Here is an 18,721-nt window from a genome sequence, read left to right as displayed (position 1 = left end):
TCGGTTACACCCGAACTTAGACTTCTTTACTTATTTTTTGTAAATTTTTTTGCGTTTTTTGTTATATGTAGGATATAGGATATACATAAACGTTTTGGTAGCTTCAAAGCGAAGAAAGGGCTAGGTTTTTTGTTATCTTATGACGGTGTCAGAGCATCAAAGCAACGCGATCGAAATATATTATTTCACATTTTTAACTTATCTACCACTTAATATTTTTTACAAAACTTTGTCTTCTTAATAAATTTTAAATAATTTTTTACAGCTTACTTTATCAGCTGATTTACTCGAAAATTAAGGATTTCTTAGAGTTTGTTTGCGTATTTTAGGCAACTCTACAGCCATCTGATATTTAGGACACATTCTTGAAAACGAATGAACTATTCTTTACAATCAAATGAATAGACAGCTGATTATTCAGACCCATTCCTGGAAATGAATTGAGAGAGAATGAACGTTTCATATCAGGAATGTTTCAATTCAGTAGCGTGAATTCTACTTTCAAACATTCTCCTTGTTGGGTTTGTGGTCGAAGCTTTGGTGGCGTTGTGCACCTCTGTATTGTACTAACAAACTACACAGTTATTTTATTTTTATCATAAACGCTTGGTCTTCATAGGATTTGGTCGTCTAACAAATGCTGGCAACGCTGTGGACACGTTCAGTAGTCTTATTAACCTGGCAGTTCAACTAAACGCTTAAACAGTCTAGAGTCTAGATAAGCTTAAGCCCATAAATTTCTAGCGTTACAGAACATTGGAAGTTTACAGCAGTGAGAATGAAAACGGCAACTTTATTTAAAAATACATTCTTATTTCCGCCACAGAAAAAAACACATTCTTCCGCTTTCATTAGTAGCGGGATAAACCTCATAAGAGGATGGTGTAAATTTCCATCGAGATATCCTTGGAGATATATCGCGATTTGTAATTATTTATTTATTTTTTATACCCAGCGTGCTTTGCACACAGAGTATATTAACTTTGATTGGATAACGGTTGGTTGTACAGGTATAAAGGAATCGAGATAGATATAGACTTCCATATATCAAAATCATCAATATCGAAAAAAAAATTGATTGAGCTATGTCCGTCCGTCCTTCTGTCCGTTAACACGATAACATAAGTAAATATTGAGATATCTTCACCAAATTTGGTACACGGGCTCATCTGGACCCAGGGTAGATTGGTGTTGAAGATGAGCGAAATCGGATGATAACCACGCCCAATTTGTATATATATAACATTTTGGAAAACACAAAAAACCTGATTGTTTAGTAAATAATACACCTAGAATGTTGAAATTTGACATGTGGACTGATATTGAGACTCTTGATAAAAATTAAAAAAACAAAAATTTTAATGGGCGTGGCACCGCCCACTTGTGATAAAATCAATTTTACAAATATTATTAATCATAAATCAAAAATCGTTAAACCTATCGTAACAAAATTCGACAGAGAGGTTGCCTTTATTATAAGGAATGCCTTGAAGAAAAATTAACGAAATCAGTTAAGGACCACGCCCACTTCTATATAAAAGATTTTTAGAAGGTTCGTGGACGAGTAAAATATAAAGTAAGCTATATCTTTGCAAAAAAGAGCTATATATCAATGGTATTTCATTTCCCAAGTGGATTTATAACAATAAATAGGAAAAATTACAAATTTAAAAAATGGGCGTGGCACCGCACCTTTTTTGACTAAGCAATTTTCTATGTTTCAGGAGCCATAACTCGAAAAAAATTAATATATAGTAATGAAATTGTATACACAAATTTTCCCTATAGCAAGAAATATTTCTAGAATAAATGGACGAGATCGGCTAAAGACCACGCGCACCTTTATATAAAAGATTTTTAAAAGGGTTGTAGACGAAAATAATAAGCTATATCTTAGCGACAAAGAGCTTTGTATCAATAGAATTTTACTTGCGAAATTGAATTTTTTGAATCAATGATATTTCACTTATCAAGTTGTATTGTAAGAGGAAATGGGGAGAGATTTTTTTTAAAAGCCCGGTGCCACGTGTTATGTAGAAACGTAATTTATCTGAAATGAAATGTGCAATTGAAGCTCACGCTGAGTATATAATGTTCGGCTACACCCAAACTTAGACTCCTTTACTTGTTTTTTTTTTTATCATATTCAATATTAAATCATTGTGGTTTCTTTAGAACTGGGAATAACAGCGGTTATAAAATTATACTCAATAATGACTCACCCATTATATCGGTGGCAAAAATAAAAACAATTTTAAAAAATTACTTGCTAAAAGCACATTTTACAAAATTGTAAATGCAACAACAAGCTCATGTATGATTGACTGACTACTAAAGTTAATATAAATATACATGGATTTTTTGTGTGAAACTCATAACATGGCTGTCTTGAAAAAAAATTTAAAAATAATAACCCAAATTTTGATTGATCTATGCCTCAGATTTAATTTAATAATAACTATAACAAGTAAGGAAGGCTAAGTTGGTGTAACCGAACATTACATACTAAGTTGAGAGATATGGAGATAAAATAAGGGAAAATCTCCATGTCGGAAAATGAACCTAGGGTAACCCTGGAATGTGGTTGTATGACATGTGTATCAAATGGAAGGTATTAAAGAGTATTTTAAGTGAGAATGGGCCATAGTTCTATAGGTGGACGCCATTTAGGGATATCGCCATAAAGGTGGATCAGGGCTGACTCTAGAATTTGTTTGTACGAAATGGGTATCAAATGAAAGGTCTTACTGAACATTTTAAAAGGGAGTGGACCTTAGGTCTATCGGTGGACGCCTTTTCGAGATATCGCCATTAAGGTGGGCCAGGAGTGACTCTAGAATGGGTTTGTACGATATGGGTATCAAATGAAAGATGGTAATAAGTATTTTAAAAGTGAGTGATCCTTAGTTCTATAGGTCGACGCCTTTTCGAGATATCGCCATAAAGGTGGGCCAGGGGTGACTCTAGAATGTGCTTGTACGATATCGGTATCAAATGAAAGGTGTTAATGAGTATTTTAAAAGGGAGTGATCCTTGGTTCCAAAGATGGACGCCGTTTCGAGATATCGCCATAAAGGTGCATCGGGGATGACTCTAGAATGTGTTTGTACGATATGGGAATCAAATGAAAGGTCTTAATGAGTATTTTAAAAGCGAGTGGGCCTTCCGTATATAGGTGGACGCCTTTTCGAGATATCGCCATAAAGGTGCACCAAGGGTGACTCTACAATGTTTGTACGATATGGGTATCAAACGAAAGGTTTTACTGAGCATTTTAAGAGGAAGTGGGCCTGAGGTCTATAGGTCGACGCCTTTTCGAGATATCGCCATTAAGGTGGGCCAGGGGTGACTCTAGAATGTGTTTGTACGATATGGGTATCAAATTAAAGGTGGCCCTTAGATGTATATGTGAAGGCGTTTTCGCGATATCGACCAAAATGTGGACCAGGGTGATCCAGAAAATCATCTGTCGGGTACTGCTAATTTTTTTATATGTGTAATACCACGAACAGTATTCCTGCCAAGATTCCAAGGGCTGTTGATTTCGCCCTGTAGAACTTTTTCATTTTCTTCTACTTAATATGGTAGGTGTCACACCCATTTCACAAAGTTTTTTCTAAAGTTATATTTTGCGTTAATAAACCAATCAAATTACCATGTTTCATCCCTTTTTTCGTATTTGGTATAGAATTATGGCATTTTTTTCATTTTTCGTAATTTTCGATATCGAAAAAGTGGGCGAGGTTATAGTCGGATTTTCGCCATTTTTTATTCCAAGATAAAGTGAGCTCAGATAAGTACGTGAACTAAGTTTAGTAAAGATATATGTGTTTTTGCTCAAGTTATCGTGTTAACGGCCGAGCATAAGGACAGACGATCGACTGTGTATAAAAACTGGGCGTGGCTTCAACCGATTTCGCCCATTTTCACAGAAAACAGTTACCGTCATAGAATCTATGCCTCTACCAAATTTAAGAAGGATTGGTATTTTTGTTCGACTTATGGCATTAAAAGTATTCTAGACAAACTAAATGAATATGGGCGGAGCCACACCCGTTTTGAAATTTTCTTTTATTTTTGTATTTTGTTGCACCATATCATTATTGAAGTTGAATGTTGACATAATTTACTTATATACAGTAAAGATATTAAATTTTTTGTTCAAATTTGACTTTTAAAATTTTTTTTTTAAAAAGTGGGCGTGTTCTTCATCCGATTTTGCTAATTTTTATTTAGCACATATATAGTAATAGTAGTAACGTTGCTGCCAAATTTCATTATGATATCTTCAACGAATGCCAAATTACAGCTTGCAAAACTTTTAAATTACCTTCTTTTAAAAGTGGGCGGTGCCACGCCCATTATCCAAAATCTTACTAATTTTCTATTCTACGTCATGAGGTCAACCCTCCTACCAAGTTTCATCGCTTTATCCGTCTTTGACAATGAATTATCGCAATTTTTCGGTTTTTCGAAATTTTCGACATCGAAAAAGTGGGCGTGGTTATAGTCCGATATCGTTCATTTTAAATAGCGATCTGAGATGAGTGCCCAGGAATCTACATACAAAATTTAATCAAGATACCTCAAAATTTACTCAAGTTATCGTGTTAACGGAGAGACGGACGGACGGACGGACGGACGGACGGACATGGCTCAATCAAATTTTTTTTTGATACTGATGATTTTGATATATGGAAGTCTATATCTATCTCGATTCCTTTATACCTGTACAACTAACCGTTATCCAATCAAAGTTAATATACTCTGTGAGCTCTGCTCAACTGAGTATAAAAATGATTTAACACATTCAATTATACTGTAAGGAATTTACTTGCAAATCCTCTTATTTGCCCTTTTGCTAAGTTCGTATCACTAAACTGTTGAATAAATAACTCCAATATTGAATAATGGAAAAATGGCCTTTATTAAAGTACTTCACAATAACACTTATACTTTGCAACTAGCTGGCTTAATAACCAAACTTACAGCTTAACTGAAACTGACTTTGAAAATAATACTGCTATGGCTAGCTAGATAGCGTCTTAATCGAAACTGCTTGATAGCTCAAATCAAACTGAATACTTTCAGGAGTATTTCAGATATATGCATGTGTTTGTGCATTGACTCTCCGCTGCTCGTATATGTACATGGTACATATGTGCAGACGCAATTATTGTTTCGTTTATGTAGATACTAATGATTGAATTATTGATATGAATTCACGTCACTGCTTAGCATCGGCTTAGAGATAGCAGCACCCCTTAGTTTTGCTAATATTCGTAACACTGCCATCCACCTAAGTCTGATCGTCCCGATCAGACAAACCTCTCGATATAAACGCTGCTAGCATCGCCAAATGTACTACTCTTCTATTTCGTGATTTCCGAATTGCTTGTATGCGGTAGATGACATCACTGATCGTCTTCACAATTCTGTACGGGTCCTCCTAACTGCACCGATATTTGGATGGAACACCTTTCCGCCGGTGAGGGTTGTATAGCAGTACCAAATCTCCCTCCCGGAAACCTTCCGAATTATTTTCCTTATCGTACCTGTGTTTCATCTTACTATTCATTATCCTGGATTGTTCCCTCGCACTCTGTTGCTTGGCCAATGAACTACTTCGTGGAGCTTGCGCTTGACGGATTGGCTTCGCATAATCAGTATCGTTCCCACGTTTCACAACAGTAGTGCGCTCCGGCTTGAAACTACCCTCGCATTCTTTCTCGGAAATTCGTTGCTTCGTTTTCCTGCGTCTTTTAGGTTTTTTCAATGCCAGTGTTTCTCTCGCAGGTACTTTTGATTTGACTTTATTTGGCCCATTCGACCTATTAACCTTTGCCTTTGACTTCCGTGGTTTTTGTCGAATCTTCTCCACCAGTACTCGATTACTATTGAATCCTGTCTGCAAACTGAAGTTAAGTGGTATATCCTGGTTCTTATAATGCATCGCCCTTTTCTGCATATCGATCTTGATGTCATGGTCAACCAAGAAGTCCACTCCCAATATGACTTCATCAACGATCTCCGCCACAACGAATTTGTGTAAAACCATGACCGTCCCAATTAAGACTTCACAGATCACTTCTCCCCGGACTTGGATATACTCGCCAGTGACCGTACGCAACCTCGCTCCTGGTAATGACTTTACTCTCTTGTAGACCAAAACAGATCGAATCAAGGAATGAGATGCGCCCGTATCTACAGTCAGTACACGTTCTTTGCCATCCACATTCCCTCTGACGGTAAGACTGCTCGATTTTCTACCAATTTGCAACACAGATATCACAGGGCATTCAATAGCTGGATCTAGCTCTCAATCTCTACATCTTACTCGCTCTTGCTCATCTCCTCCAGCTTTGCGTTTACAGCCACCCACATTGTTGGAACTATTAGGACCAAGATCGCAATGACGTACAATGTGAACGGGCTTCCCGCATTTGAAGCATTTGATAACTTTTTCACTCCGCTTTTGCGATCCTTTCAGCGCCTCCTATATTGCGTCTACCCACTCTGGCCTTTCTACTTCCACACGGCGTGCTTTGAAAACTGGCTTACACAGAAGCGACGCTGTTTCCTGAATCAGAGCTTGTGACACCGTTTCTGCGAATGTTGGCTTTGGGTTTGCGTATGGTGCTCGCTTTGTTTCGACGTCCGGTATTCCATTTATAAAGTTCTGAATCTTTACCCCTTCAGTGTATTCCACGGGTGCGTCCGCATTCGCTAAATGTGCTAGCCTTTCAATATCCGACGCAAACTCTTGCAATGTTTCACCAGGCCTCTGGAAGCGGTTCAGCAACTCTATTTGGTATATCTGTCTCCTATGCTCTGTTCTGTATCGTCTCTCTAGAGCGCCCATCAATGCTTCATAACAGTTCCGTTCTCCCTCTGGAATGGTTTTTAAAATCTCAGCTGCAGGCCCTTTCAACGCCATGAACAGTGCAGCAACTTTATCTTCAGCATTCCAGTTGTTCACTGCTACGGTCTTCTCAAATTGTAACTTAAAGACCTGGAAAGGGGCAGAACCGTCAAAAGATGGTGTTTTTACCTTCGTATTGCTTGCTGAAACTACTGGGCGAATTAGCTGCAACTCCTGTATACGACCTCTCAAAGCATCCACCTCTGCCTCGAATTTTTCTTCAAACTGCGTTATTTTCTCGTCCATACGCGCTTCGAGTTTTGATGATATACGCGCCTCTTGCTCTTTAAGTTGTGTTTCCATCTTTGATATAATCTGTGTCGACATTTCTGAAAAACGTGTCTCATGTAATTCCAGCTGGGATGCCATATATGTCTTCTGCTCTTCCAGTTGAGATGACGTTTGCGATGACATTTCTGAAATACGTGCCTCCTGTGCTTCCATCTTGGATGTTAAACGTGTCTCCTGCGATTTCAGCTGAGATGCCAATTGTGACGACATTGATGCTACTGTCGATGTTTGTGCAGATATTGCAGCCAATATCATGTTCAAGTCTGTGCTGGTAACCGTCTGCGATGTTTCGTTTTTCTCTTCAATTTTTGTTGTCTCCTCGCCATCAAGATGAAAGACATACTCTTCCACATCAATTCCTTCTGCTTCCATTGCCTCTCGTAGCCGTGCCTGAAGTTCGAGTTTAAAGCCGCTTGTATTTAATCCACGGCTCTCCAACTCCTTCTTTAGTTGCTGGATCATCAATTCACTCAACTTTGCCATGTCCTTGTTGTCTGGAATTTATTCAACAATTCCTCTTCTGACACCAATTGTAACGAATTTACTTGCAAATCCTCTTATTTGCCCTTTTGCTAAGTTCGTATCACTAAACTGTTGAATAAATAACTCCAATATTGAATAATGGAAAAATGGCCTTTATTAAAGTACTTCACAATAACACTTATACTTTGCAACTAGCTGGCTTAATAACCAAACTGACAGCTTAACTGAAACTGACTTTGAAAATAATAATGCTATGGCTCGCCAGATAGCGTCTTAATCGAAACTGCTTGATAGCTCAAATCAAACTGAATTCCAGCGCCTCTACATTTGCTGCCTTTTATACTCTTTGATTTCAACGTTCGCATCTTCTAGGCGCTTCCAGAATCTACTAGTTGCCATCAGCTCTCAAACTTCTCAGCTGTAACTACAATTGCACGATTTTATAGCTTCTCTCATTGCATACTTTCAGGAGTATCTCAGATATATGCATGTGTTTGTACATTGACTCTCCGCTGCTCGTATATGTACATGGTACATATGTGTAGACGCAATTATTGTTTCGTTTATATAGATACATAGTGATTGAATTATTGATGTGAATTCACGCCACTGCTTAGCATCGGCTTAGAGATAGCAGCACCCCTTAGTTTTGCTAATATTCGTAACAATACTTACAAGGAGGCAAATTATATTTTTAAGATAATTTTTTAGTTAAAACTACATAGGGGACCTTCCATTGTAACGGGCGTGACACATTCGTGCTTAATTTCATATCTACACAGATTATTTTTATTGAATCGATAGCACGGAGGCCGGGTAGCTTAGAATCATGTTTTCCTATTTCTCCGGACTTAAGCCCAGGTCCTTCGGTATGCACGGTACCACACATTTAAGAAGAAGATCAGTACGTTCCTTACTACGCGGACTACCGATTTATAAATTGCTTTTTTTTATTAAAATAAAAGTCTGTAGTTTTATTCGAATTTTTTATTTCGCTTGAAAAATAATGTTTATACATACATATCTTATAACTTTAAACGAGCAATTCTTGTATATTTACATATATAGCCGAACGATCTCGGGAAGGGCTCAACAAATTTAAATGAAATTTGGCACAGAGATAATGTATCACCTTCTACGACTTTCTACCTAGGCGTTTCATTTCATTTCATTTCTTTATTGAGTCAATGGTAACATACCTTACTGACTAGATTACAGGTTTACTTAGAACTAATTTATTAATCTAAATATGACTTAATGTGATAAATAGTAAGACTCAATGCATGCCTTGAAGAGAGACCTAGACATGGCAAAGTCAAGATCTAGACTCCTAGATAGGTGATTGAATTCTACAAGTCCTCTTAGAAGAGGAGCAAAGCTGAAGTAATTAGAACGCAACACTTCAATACGGAATGTATTGTGAAAGCGGAGGGCTCTGTTAGGGACATTGAAAGTTGCCTAACCCAGAAGTTGAGAGCAGTCAATATCACCAGATGTTATATCAAAAATGAACATTAAGCCTTGCACAGAACGCCTGACTTCAAGTGGCAAGACATTGCATGCATCTCGCATTGTAAGGTGGCATGGGATTATCAAAGTGTAGAGGTTGAAGAGCAAAGAGTGTGAAGAGTATATCGGATTCCAAATGACTGGGGCATATTCTAACTTTGAACGTACTAAATAATTATACAAACTTTTTCTGGTATACGGGTCTTTGAAATCCTTCGCATATAGTCGTAAGAAAGCTAAGTTGGTATAAGCTTTTGGTATAAGAAAGTTAACATGATTAGCAAAGGTAAAAGACGAGTCAAAAATTATGCCAAGATCACAAAACTCATCAACTGAGGTAAGCGTTACGTTTGAGATCGAATACACGGACGAAAGGATATTCATTGACTTAGTAAACGTTATGTGACTCCATTTACTAATCTTGAGTGGCAGATTATTTTGTGAAGCCCAATCGTTAATAGCATTCAGATCTTCCTGCAGACGCAAAGCATCAGAAATACTGGTGATCTTACGGAAGAGTTTTAAATCGTCTGCATAAAGTAAATAATTAGAATATTTTAGGCAAGAGCCAACATCATTAATAAAAGTTATGAATAAAAAAGGACCAAGGATGCTACCTTGTGGTACACCCGAAGTTACTAAGAATGTTTCACAAGGTTGCCACCTATTCGAAATTAAAAAAAATTGCATGAGATATACCGATATGGATATCAAACGGAAGGTATTTCACTCCGCATTACAATAGGGACATTTTTGGTAGGGTTGTCATTTAGGGTTGCCACCTATTCGAAATTAAAAAAAATTGCGTGAGATATGCCAATATGGGTATCAAACGAAAGGTATTTCACTGCGCATTACAATAGGGACATGATTGAGTAGGGTTGCCATTTAGAGTTGCCACCTATTCGAAATTTAAAAACAATTGCATGGGATATGCCGATATGTATATCAAACGAAAGGTATTTCACTCCGCATTACAATGGGGACATTCTTGAGTAGGGTTGCCACCTATTCGAAATTAAATAAAAATTGCTTGAGATATGCCGATATGGGTATCAAACCAAAGGTATTTCACTCCGCATTACAATAGCGACATTTTTGTGTAGGGTTGCCATTTAGGGTTGCCACCTATTCGAAATTTAAAAAATGCATGAGATATGGCGATATGGGTATCAAACAAAGGTATTTCACTCCGCATTACAATAGGCACTTTTTGAATAGGGTTGCCTTTTAGGGTTGGGGTAGTAAGACGAAATAGTACTCTACTTACTCATATTCTATTAAAACTGTAAAGGAGAACATTAAAATTAAAAATCTTCGTAAAAAATCTTACACATGATTCGACTTAATTTTCTTAATTTCCCACACGCTAATAAATTGAAATGCAATATCAAGGCACAGTGCAAAATTCTAGAAAAATATATCTAAATGCATATTTTTGGCAAATATGAAATGAATAATTGCAATTTCTCACATATTACTATTAGAAAGATTTCTCACCATAGCAAAAGGATATTTCACCATGGTAATTTTCTACCATTGAACACTTCAGGCATATGTTCAATGTGAAAACGATATCTAACCATTTAACTAATTACCAACAGATGGCGCTTAGGGAGGTAAATTGACAATTAATTAAACTAACTGATAGTTTCGTGAAATTTACCAGTTTTTGGAATGTAATAAAATTGTGAGACTTTCATAGTGTATAACTAAAAAAATGTTTTAATTTAATAATTCGGCGCATGAAGATACTCGACCTAAATAAATTAGTTATCGATTTCACTAATTGTCATAACAATCCTTTATACTATAGGCTGGAATTACCCATTTAAAATGTTTCATTCCAGTTCATTTTGCGGTTAGTGTTTGATATGTTTTTGAAATATATTTTTAAGGATATCAAATATTGGTAATTAAAAATATATAATATATGTACATATAAAAAAAGTAGAGTTTGATTAATGGCGACATGTAGAACAAAGTATGTTATGTGGCATACTCGAAGATTGCCGAGCAAAGCTCCGTCGCCCAGGTACTATATGTTATATTAGCAGACCCGGCAGATATTCTTCTGCCCTAAATTTGGTCGATCTGTATAACTTTTAGGAAGTTTTTGCTTATTTTCTCTCCCTCCCTCTCTCCCCTTTCTCTTATTATTTTATTCACTCCCCCCACTGCCTTTTTCTTTCGTTGCGTCTCTTTCTTTCACTACGTATTTTTCTTCACTTATTTTCTCTCTATGTTCCGTTATCCCTATCTTTCTATCTTCGTCTAGCTCCATTTCCTTTTCAGTACTCCTCTCAGTCTTCTAAATTTTTTATACCCAGTCTCAGCCCAAGTCCAAATCCAAATCCTAGTCCCAGTCCAGTCATAAAAAAATAAAAGCAAAAAAACTTTGTCCAAAATAATATTAAGGGATGGAACACCCTTACTATTTAAGAGTATGAATGGATGTTGGCCAATGTTTAGACGTACTCAATACTCTCACAAAGTTTTGACAGAATCGGTCGAGCCCTTTCGAAGGAGTTCAGTTACAAACACTGTAAAAAGAGAATGTTATATATGCATTACATATAGCAGTATTCAAAACGTAGATATCTACGAGCGAAAATAAAGGCATTCCAGGGGTTGGGTAGCGTAACATTTGCAAGGGCTTGCAAGCGCAATTTATAGCTTCTAGAACCCAATTGTCGGCCTCCTTTACCTGTGGCGAATCCTGCTCATTAAGCAAGCTACATTCTGACGGTTCTATTTCCCGGAACGTGCCGGCTCAGTATCCGGCAAAAGATCATCGACATCGGTAGAACTCTCCAAAAACTTCCTTATCGCTACACGAAGAAGAAGAAGAACGAAATTAAAAGTTTGTATGCAAACAGAGCGAAATAAAAAACTAAAAAAAATAAGTGTTTAGTAAAAAGCAACGAGAACGAGTTTTCTCATTTTAGAAAGTTAATATGCATTTGACTTCCATTATATTAACTTGGCTTAATGTCCGTCCGCAAATTTCAGTACAATTCTAAGGAATATTGCAGACAATTTTTAGAAACTTCCAGTGAAGCTAGAATAAATTGCTTTTTTTATTAAAATAAAAGTCTGTAGTTTTATTCGATTTTTTTATTTCGCTTGAAAAATAATGTTTATGAAATTTGGAACATATTTCAAAACAGCGATGACAATCCCACATTAGCGCAAAAAGTCGCTGAATAGCGGCAGGAAAGTGGTATTTAAAAGACTCCTCTGAATTAAGAAGTAGTGGGATCGAGTTTAAGTAACTTCCCGCAGAGCTAGAGACCCAAAACTTTGAGCATAGCTTAGAGTTCTATTACAAAGCAATCTTAGGATAAAAAATTCTGGTTACTAGATCTGGCAGGGATCGAGATATTAGGAGAGCTTTAGAACATCAAAATTTAACAGAGGGAATTTTCCGATTGATTTTTAAGTAGCTTCCTATTGATTTTAGAACCTAACACTAAGATCACGGCACAGTGGCAATACAATAACAAGAGAAAAATGTTCGATCGGTGGCGCGCTGTTCGAAATAATTAGAAAACTCGTGCGGGGTTTAGAATCTTGGAAGCGGTTTTTAACTAACTTCCCAGCTAGCGCGAGAGCTTAAATTCGAAATGTGGCTCAGAGCGCAATGAAAAAAAGTTTCGCTAGATGTGGCACGGATCTATATATTTAGTGAAATCATACCGAAGGGATGGAATGTTGCTATCAATTGTTTTTGAGATCCCGATGACAATGCATTAAATATTTAGAAATCTCATAGCAAACAAGGGATTTTGCGATCAAGTTTTACGAAATTTCTTATTGAGCACCAAGACAATGCAACAAAAGTTAAAAAATAATCCGTTAGAGGTCATTGTTCAGATACCAAAGAAGTGAACTACCTATCACAAAAAACTCCGCTAGTGGCGGAAGTATTTTAACGATTTGAAGCTTGTGATAGGCGTTCAATAAAGCACTGCATTCTAAGGTTCGTCAGTGAGAGAAGGTTTTGAAATCTAAGACTGCAAGAAGAAATGATTCAGCACGTATTGTGTTTGTGTCGTGCACCCAAGATGTCATGCTTAGGCTACTAGGGTGGTTATACTTTATAACTCAACACTCAGCATTCAAGCTATGTCATAGAAAACGTCTGGTATTTGCGGAGTTATTTTAAAACATGTGGGTGAACCCACCTGTTCTACCTAACAAAATGTATGGTAGGTTATGTGAATTACTTTTTTCAAAGTTAAAATTTTTTTATTTTAAAACACAAGTTAAAATCTCTAAAGTTTGGATAAGAATAACTTTTTTTTTCATTTTATAAATGTTTACCATAACTTTTTTACAACTTTATATCTACATTTTGCACATTTTATCAAGTTTCGCAATTTGGTAGTTAGAATATTTTTCTAACATAGGAAGTATATACATATTCCCGACATACTGTAATTTTACTAATTTCACAATTCACTATCTTCTCATATTTAGCATCAAACACTGCACGCATGCGCATCTTTTTCATTTCTCTGTGAGAGTAAAAATGTTTAAAAGAGCACATCTTTAAGGTCAAGTACCGAAATTTGTTAAAATTTGCTTTTTATACACTATTTTAACTTTAATTGTACAGGTATGAAGGATTAGAGATAGATATATATATTAGAGTGGGTCGATTTGTATAGACGAAAGTTAATCGATATCGCGCCATCGATTTTTCGATGGGATTAGGGCTCAGGAAAAAAAGTTCCACTACGCATACCCAAAAAAAAAATCAATGTCGAAAAAAGTCAAAAAAATAAAAATAAAAATTTTTTTGAACCGTTATCGACAACGTTTTTAGCGGACATTTTTGGGTCGGACAGAGTATACATGAAAATTTTACAATCAAATGAAAATTTTTTTAGTAGGTCATGAAAAAAAACCATAAAAATCAAGGCCGAAAAAAAGTCAAAAAAATTAAATTTCGCAGGCTCGAAAAGTATTTTTTTGGGTATGCGTACCGGAACTTTTTTTCCTGAGCCCAAATCCTATCGAAAAATCGATGGCGCGATATCGGTTAATAAATCGACCTTGTCTATTATACCCCTACCCTTTTGCCAGAGTTAGACCCAGAATAGATTGGGCGTGGGTTTTTCGATATCGAAAAATTAGAAAAATAGAAAAAATTAGATAATTCAAAAACGAATCCCGCTAAGCTAATGAAATTTGGAAGGCGGATTGGACTTATGACGCAAAACATAAACTCCAAAAAGTTTTGGTATATGGGCCTGGCATCACCCACACTTAGAAGAAGAAAACTTGGGAGTTTGACAAGCCGTAAATCAGAAGCAGTGAAAGATATTACATTGAAATTTGAACGGAACACTATCCTTGCCAAATTATAGAGACTGAGTGAAAATAATCAAAATCGGTTAAAGACCACGCCCACTCTTCCTAGCCTTAACAAGGTTTGCAATACCTCTATTGCATTTAACTACATTTGGCTGATGTTCTACCTCATATGGTCATATGGTTGAGCTAAGAACAAAAATTAAACAAATTTTGAAAACGGCGTCAGTCCCTTGTTAAACGGTTTTATTTAGCTTGTTTTAAACGGTTTTATTTAGCTTGACTTGAGCGTGCGAACAGAATTTTGTAATTGAAATTTAAGTAACTTCCCGATAAGCTACAAGCTTGAAACTTGGAATACAGTTCAGAACCCGATGACAATGCAATAATAAGAAGAAAAAAACTCCGCTAGGTGGTGCACGGATCGAAATATTTAAAAAAAATCGTATTTTTGGTCCGATTTGGCTCATTTAAAACACATAATACATACATGAATAGAAAGCGACCTATAAAAAAATCGCCGCTAGGTGGCGCAAGCATCGATATATTAAAAAAATCTTATTTGTGGTCCAAATTGGCTCATATTTGGAAAACATATATGACTTACAGAAATAGAAACTGCTTTAGTGAAAAAAATTCACACTAGGTGCCGCAAGAATGAGATGTTCAAAAAACTCGTACTTGTCTGTCCGATTTGGCTCACTGAACAAATATTTCATACAGTCCGGAAGAAGTGACGTCAAAATACTGTAGAGCACATAAGTTCAAATTTTGTTAGCGAAATTTGAGTAAATAAAATAATTTTAAAAAAATTTTAGTTAAACGGTTTTACTGAAAACAATACTTACATTAAATAATAATAATACTAAAAGATAGAAAAACAGATAGAAAATAATTCGGTAGGTCCTAGGTACTAGTCATCACACTCCTCATCAATCTAGGGTGTTGATCAGACAAATAAATAAAAGCGTGGGTCGTGTCAAATTTCTGTTGATAGTCAACCGTTCATATCTTTACAAATGATATTTTCATATACGTAGATTGATGAGGAGTGTGATGACTAGTACCTAGGACCTACCGAGTTATTTTCTATCTTTTTTCTTTCTTTTAGTATTATTATTTTTGAATTTTTTATTTTTTTTGTTACTCTAAAAAGAACCATAGACATATGTATTATTGCGCAGCCTCGTAACACTATTAACCACACAAATCAACAACAACAGCGTTTCAAGTGCGCAGTCGAGTATGTAATGTTCGGTTCCACCCGAACTTAGACTTTCTTACTTGTTTTTTTAAATATTTTTTTTTTTTTGTTTTACCTGTTTTCACATAATTATGAAAAATAAAAGAAAATTTAATTATTTGTTTAATTATTTCATTTACATAATTTTTTAGTAAATTTTTTATTTTAGTTGTTTGTTGCACATATTCCGTCAATTCTTTGGATCATTCTTCATTTTCCTTCATATACAAATCGCAATATTTCACGTGTGAGTTCTTTCTGTTAAATTTTATTTTTTTTTATTTTTTTTTTTTTTGTTAATTAACAAATAAAAGACAATAAATTTGTTTCCAAATATTCACACACTTTAAAGATTCAGCATCGCATTGCACTTAAAAAAATTTCACATATCTAATATGAGGGTAATATATAGTAACAAACATATGTTAATATACACACACACGTACACATATATGTATGCATATAAGTTAGCGCATCTGTCGATCGGTCGTTTGGTCGGTCGATCATTTGACTTGACTTTTTAGTAACGCTACTTGTTGATTACAATGAACACTTGCCTTATTTAGTTGAAAATCTCGTCGATGACAACGTTAACGTTGTTTTTTTTTTTTTGTTGTTTCTTTTTTTACAGTAATTTATGTAATTATTTTTTAATATTTATTATAAACATTTTGTATAACCTTATTGCTCTTATTATTTTAATTATTATTGCTGTCACACGCGTCTGTCAAAAGCGTTTCACGCGCTTTCGTGATTTGTTAAAATTAAAAAAACCACAAATTCTTAAACATGAGCTTCATACATTTTATTTTATTTTTTCGTCACTCCTTTGTTGTTTCGTTACCCGCAAATACACGTTCGTTTTATGCGCCTGCTTCGAGTTAACTGAAAATTTACTTTAAGCTCGAAACTGAGTTAAGTGTTGAGCGCGCAAAAGTTTTTCGAAAAACCCCCACAACAAACATGAGAAACCACAAAATTAAACAAATAAAAAATGAAACAAAAAAAACAATAAATATAAAGTAGCAACAAAATCACAATAACAATAGCACAACTACAAACACAAAAACTGGCGCCAAAAGTCAAAAGCTCCAACGAAACACAGCTGAGCGGAACTAAATGGAAATGAGCTGCGTCGCTTTGAGCGGAATGCGTTGATGACTTTAGCAGCCAGAGCTTGATTTTATCGTGGTTTTGTGGCAGTGTTGGCGTTTGACCGGTGTCCGCATAGCTTTGACTTGGCTTTGCGCTTTACAAAAACAAATTTAAAAAAAGCAAAAATTAAACGTAAAAAAACAGCAATTTCATATATTAAACTGTGTACCTGTTGAGTGTTATTAATATTGATTCGTCTATCGCAGTAGTTGGTCTTGGCGTTTTTGTTTTTGTTGTAAATAAGCAAACTCATTTAACTATAGATTATTTAAGTTTAAGCTCGATTATTTGGACTTATGTATTTTTATATATATCTAATTATCTAATTTAGCATGTAAATATGTACAAAGCCAACCCTATAGCAGGTTAGGTTAGGTTTAACTGGTCGGTCGATAAATACCTCATATTTATTCTATGTGTACATAGTGTTGCCAGAATTTTTTTGATGACCAATCAGGTGCCAGAATTTATGTTATATAATAACTCTGTACTCTTGGTAAATGATAGAAGCTTTACAGGACCTAGCTTAATTGCTGCCTCGAGATCTGGCAACTTCCCCGTGACTGTCTTCTGGTAAAAACTGAGCTAAAAACACTCTGTAGGGAAAATGTTTGGTGCATTCGGAACCATCACAAGTGTGCCCTTAATATCTTTTATATGCTGCCAACTAGCAAATTTAAAATGGCGATACCCCAGGTAGTAGAAACTGTCCCCCGCAGCATTACCTTTTCTATAGTTCCGAACTACTCAAAATACAGCCACTACCTACCGAACTTCTTATTCGGTGCTTCAGGTCTAGTTCTGAGCCAGAATATTTATCACTAGTTGCTTAATTCTTCTCAATGCAAAACACGCCTCTGTACTGCCGAAAAGTAATGTACAGAAACGCCAGAAAAGCCAACCGCAGAGAAGCTGCCTAACCCACGACCAAAGAGTTAACCAAGCAACCGCGAAATGATATTTCATAATACCTACCTATCGCCGCTGCAGCAACATAGGGTTCCAACGAGCTTGGAAGAGCAACCAGTATGATAATAAAAGGCAACCCCAGAGTATAGCCACGAAAGCTATGTCTGTCATAAAAGATGACTTAAATACCCAAATGATTAAAGGAGTTGTGTAGCGCAACAATTTTAGGGGCTTTCCAGTGTATTTTATAGCTTATCTTGCCCAATTGTCAACCTCATATACCCGTGGCGAATCCGGTTTCTTTAGCAGCCGAGGCTCTGGCGACCTCAAGCTCCTCATGGAAGTAGTGAGTAAGGGTGAGATGGCCTAGAAAGTTCAATATGGTCACATTAAATCGCGCTCGAGATGGTCGGGCGTGTACCTTAATGGTGTTTGTTACCAGAACGTATCGGATCTATATCCAGCAAACGATAACAACCTCCAAAACCTTCGGGGAGTGTTCTTATCGCTACAACAACAACAAGAACATAAAAAACGGGAACAGGAATGAGATTCCGAAGGGCGTGAGGTGCTCGCGGAGAGAATTAATGCCCAATATTATACTGGTGGCGGCCACCGTGGTGTGATGGTAGCGTGCTCCGCTTACCACACCGTATGCCCTGGGTTCACACCCCGGGCAAATCAGCATCAAAATTTTAGAAATAAGGTTTTTCAATTAGAAGAAATTTTTTCTAAGCGGAGTCGCCCCTCGGCAGTGTTTGGCAAGCAGTCCGCGTGTATTTCTGCCAAGAAAAGCTCTCAGTGAAAACTCATCTGCCTTGGAGATGCCGTTCGGAGTCGGCATAAAACATGTAGGTCCCATCCGGCCAATTTGTAGGGAAAATCAAGAG

General features: G+C 36.3%; 1 protein-coding gene across 9 annotated transcripts in view; it reads right to left on the bottom strand.

Moving 5' to 3' along the window:
• The window catches only part of mol (dual oxidase maturation factor 1 mol), a 118,342-nt gene extending 101,365 nt beyond the window's left edge, over window positions 1-16,977 (bottom strand). For 3 of the 9 annotated variants that reach the window (XM_067765556.1, XM_067765555.1, XM_067765560.1), the window contains exon 1: window positions 16,325-16,664. Coding sequence is in view for 1 of the 9 variants with exons in the window: in XM_067765565.1 (XP_067621666.1) it covers window positions 6,497-7,696 (1,200 nt within the window). In the remaining 8 variants the exon portion in view is untranslated. Of the gene's footprint in view, window positions 1-4,785; window positions 12,037-15,131; window positions 15,272-15,843; window positions 16,158-16,324 lie in introns of those variants that run through there. The other 6 variants (XM_067765557.1, XM_067765559.1, XM_067765565.1 and 3 more) reach the window with 5 other exon arrangements.
• Window positions 16,978-18,721: the final 1,744 nt, after the last annotated feature.

This window comes from Eurosta solidaginis, chromosome 2 (assembly GCF_040869045.1).
Source record: "Eurosta solidaginis isolate ZX-2024a chromosome 2, ASM4086904v1, whole genome shotgun sequence".
Taxonomy (NCBI): Eukaryota; Metazoa; Arthropoda; class Insecta; order Diptera; family Tephritidae; genus Eurosta; species Eurosta solidaginis.
The sequence above is the reverse complement of the archived record's forward strand: the minus strand, read 5'-3'. Positions and strand labels throughout refer to the sequence as shown.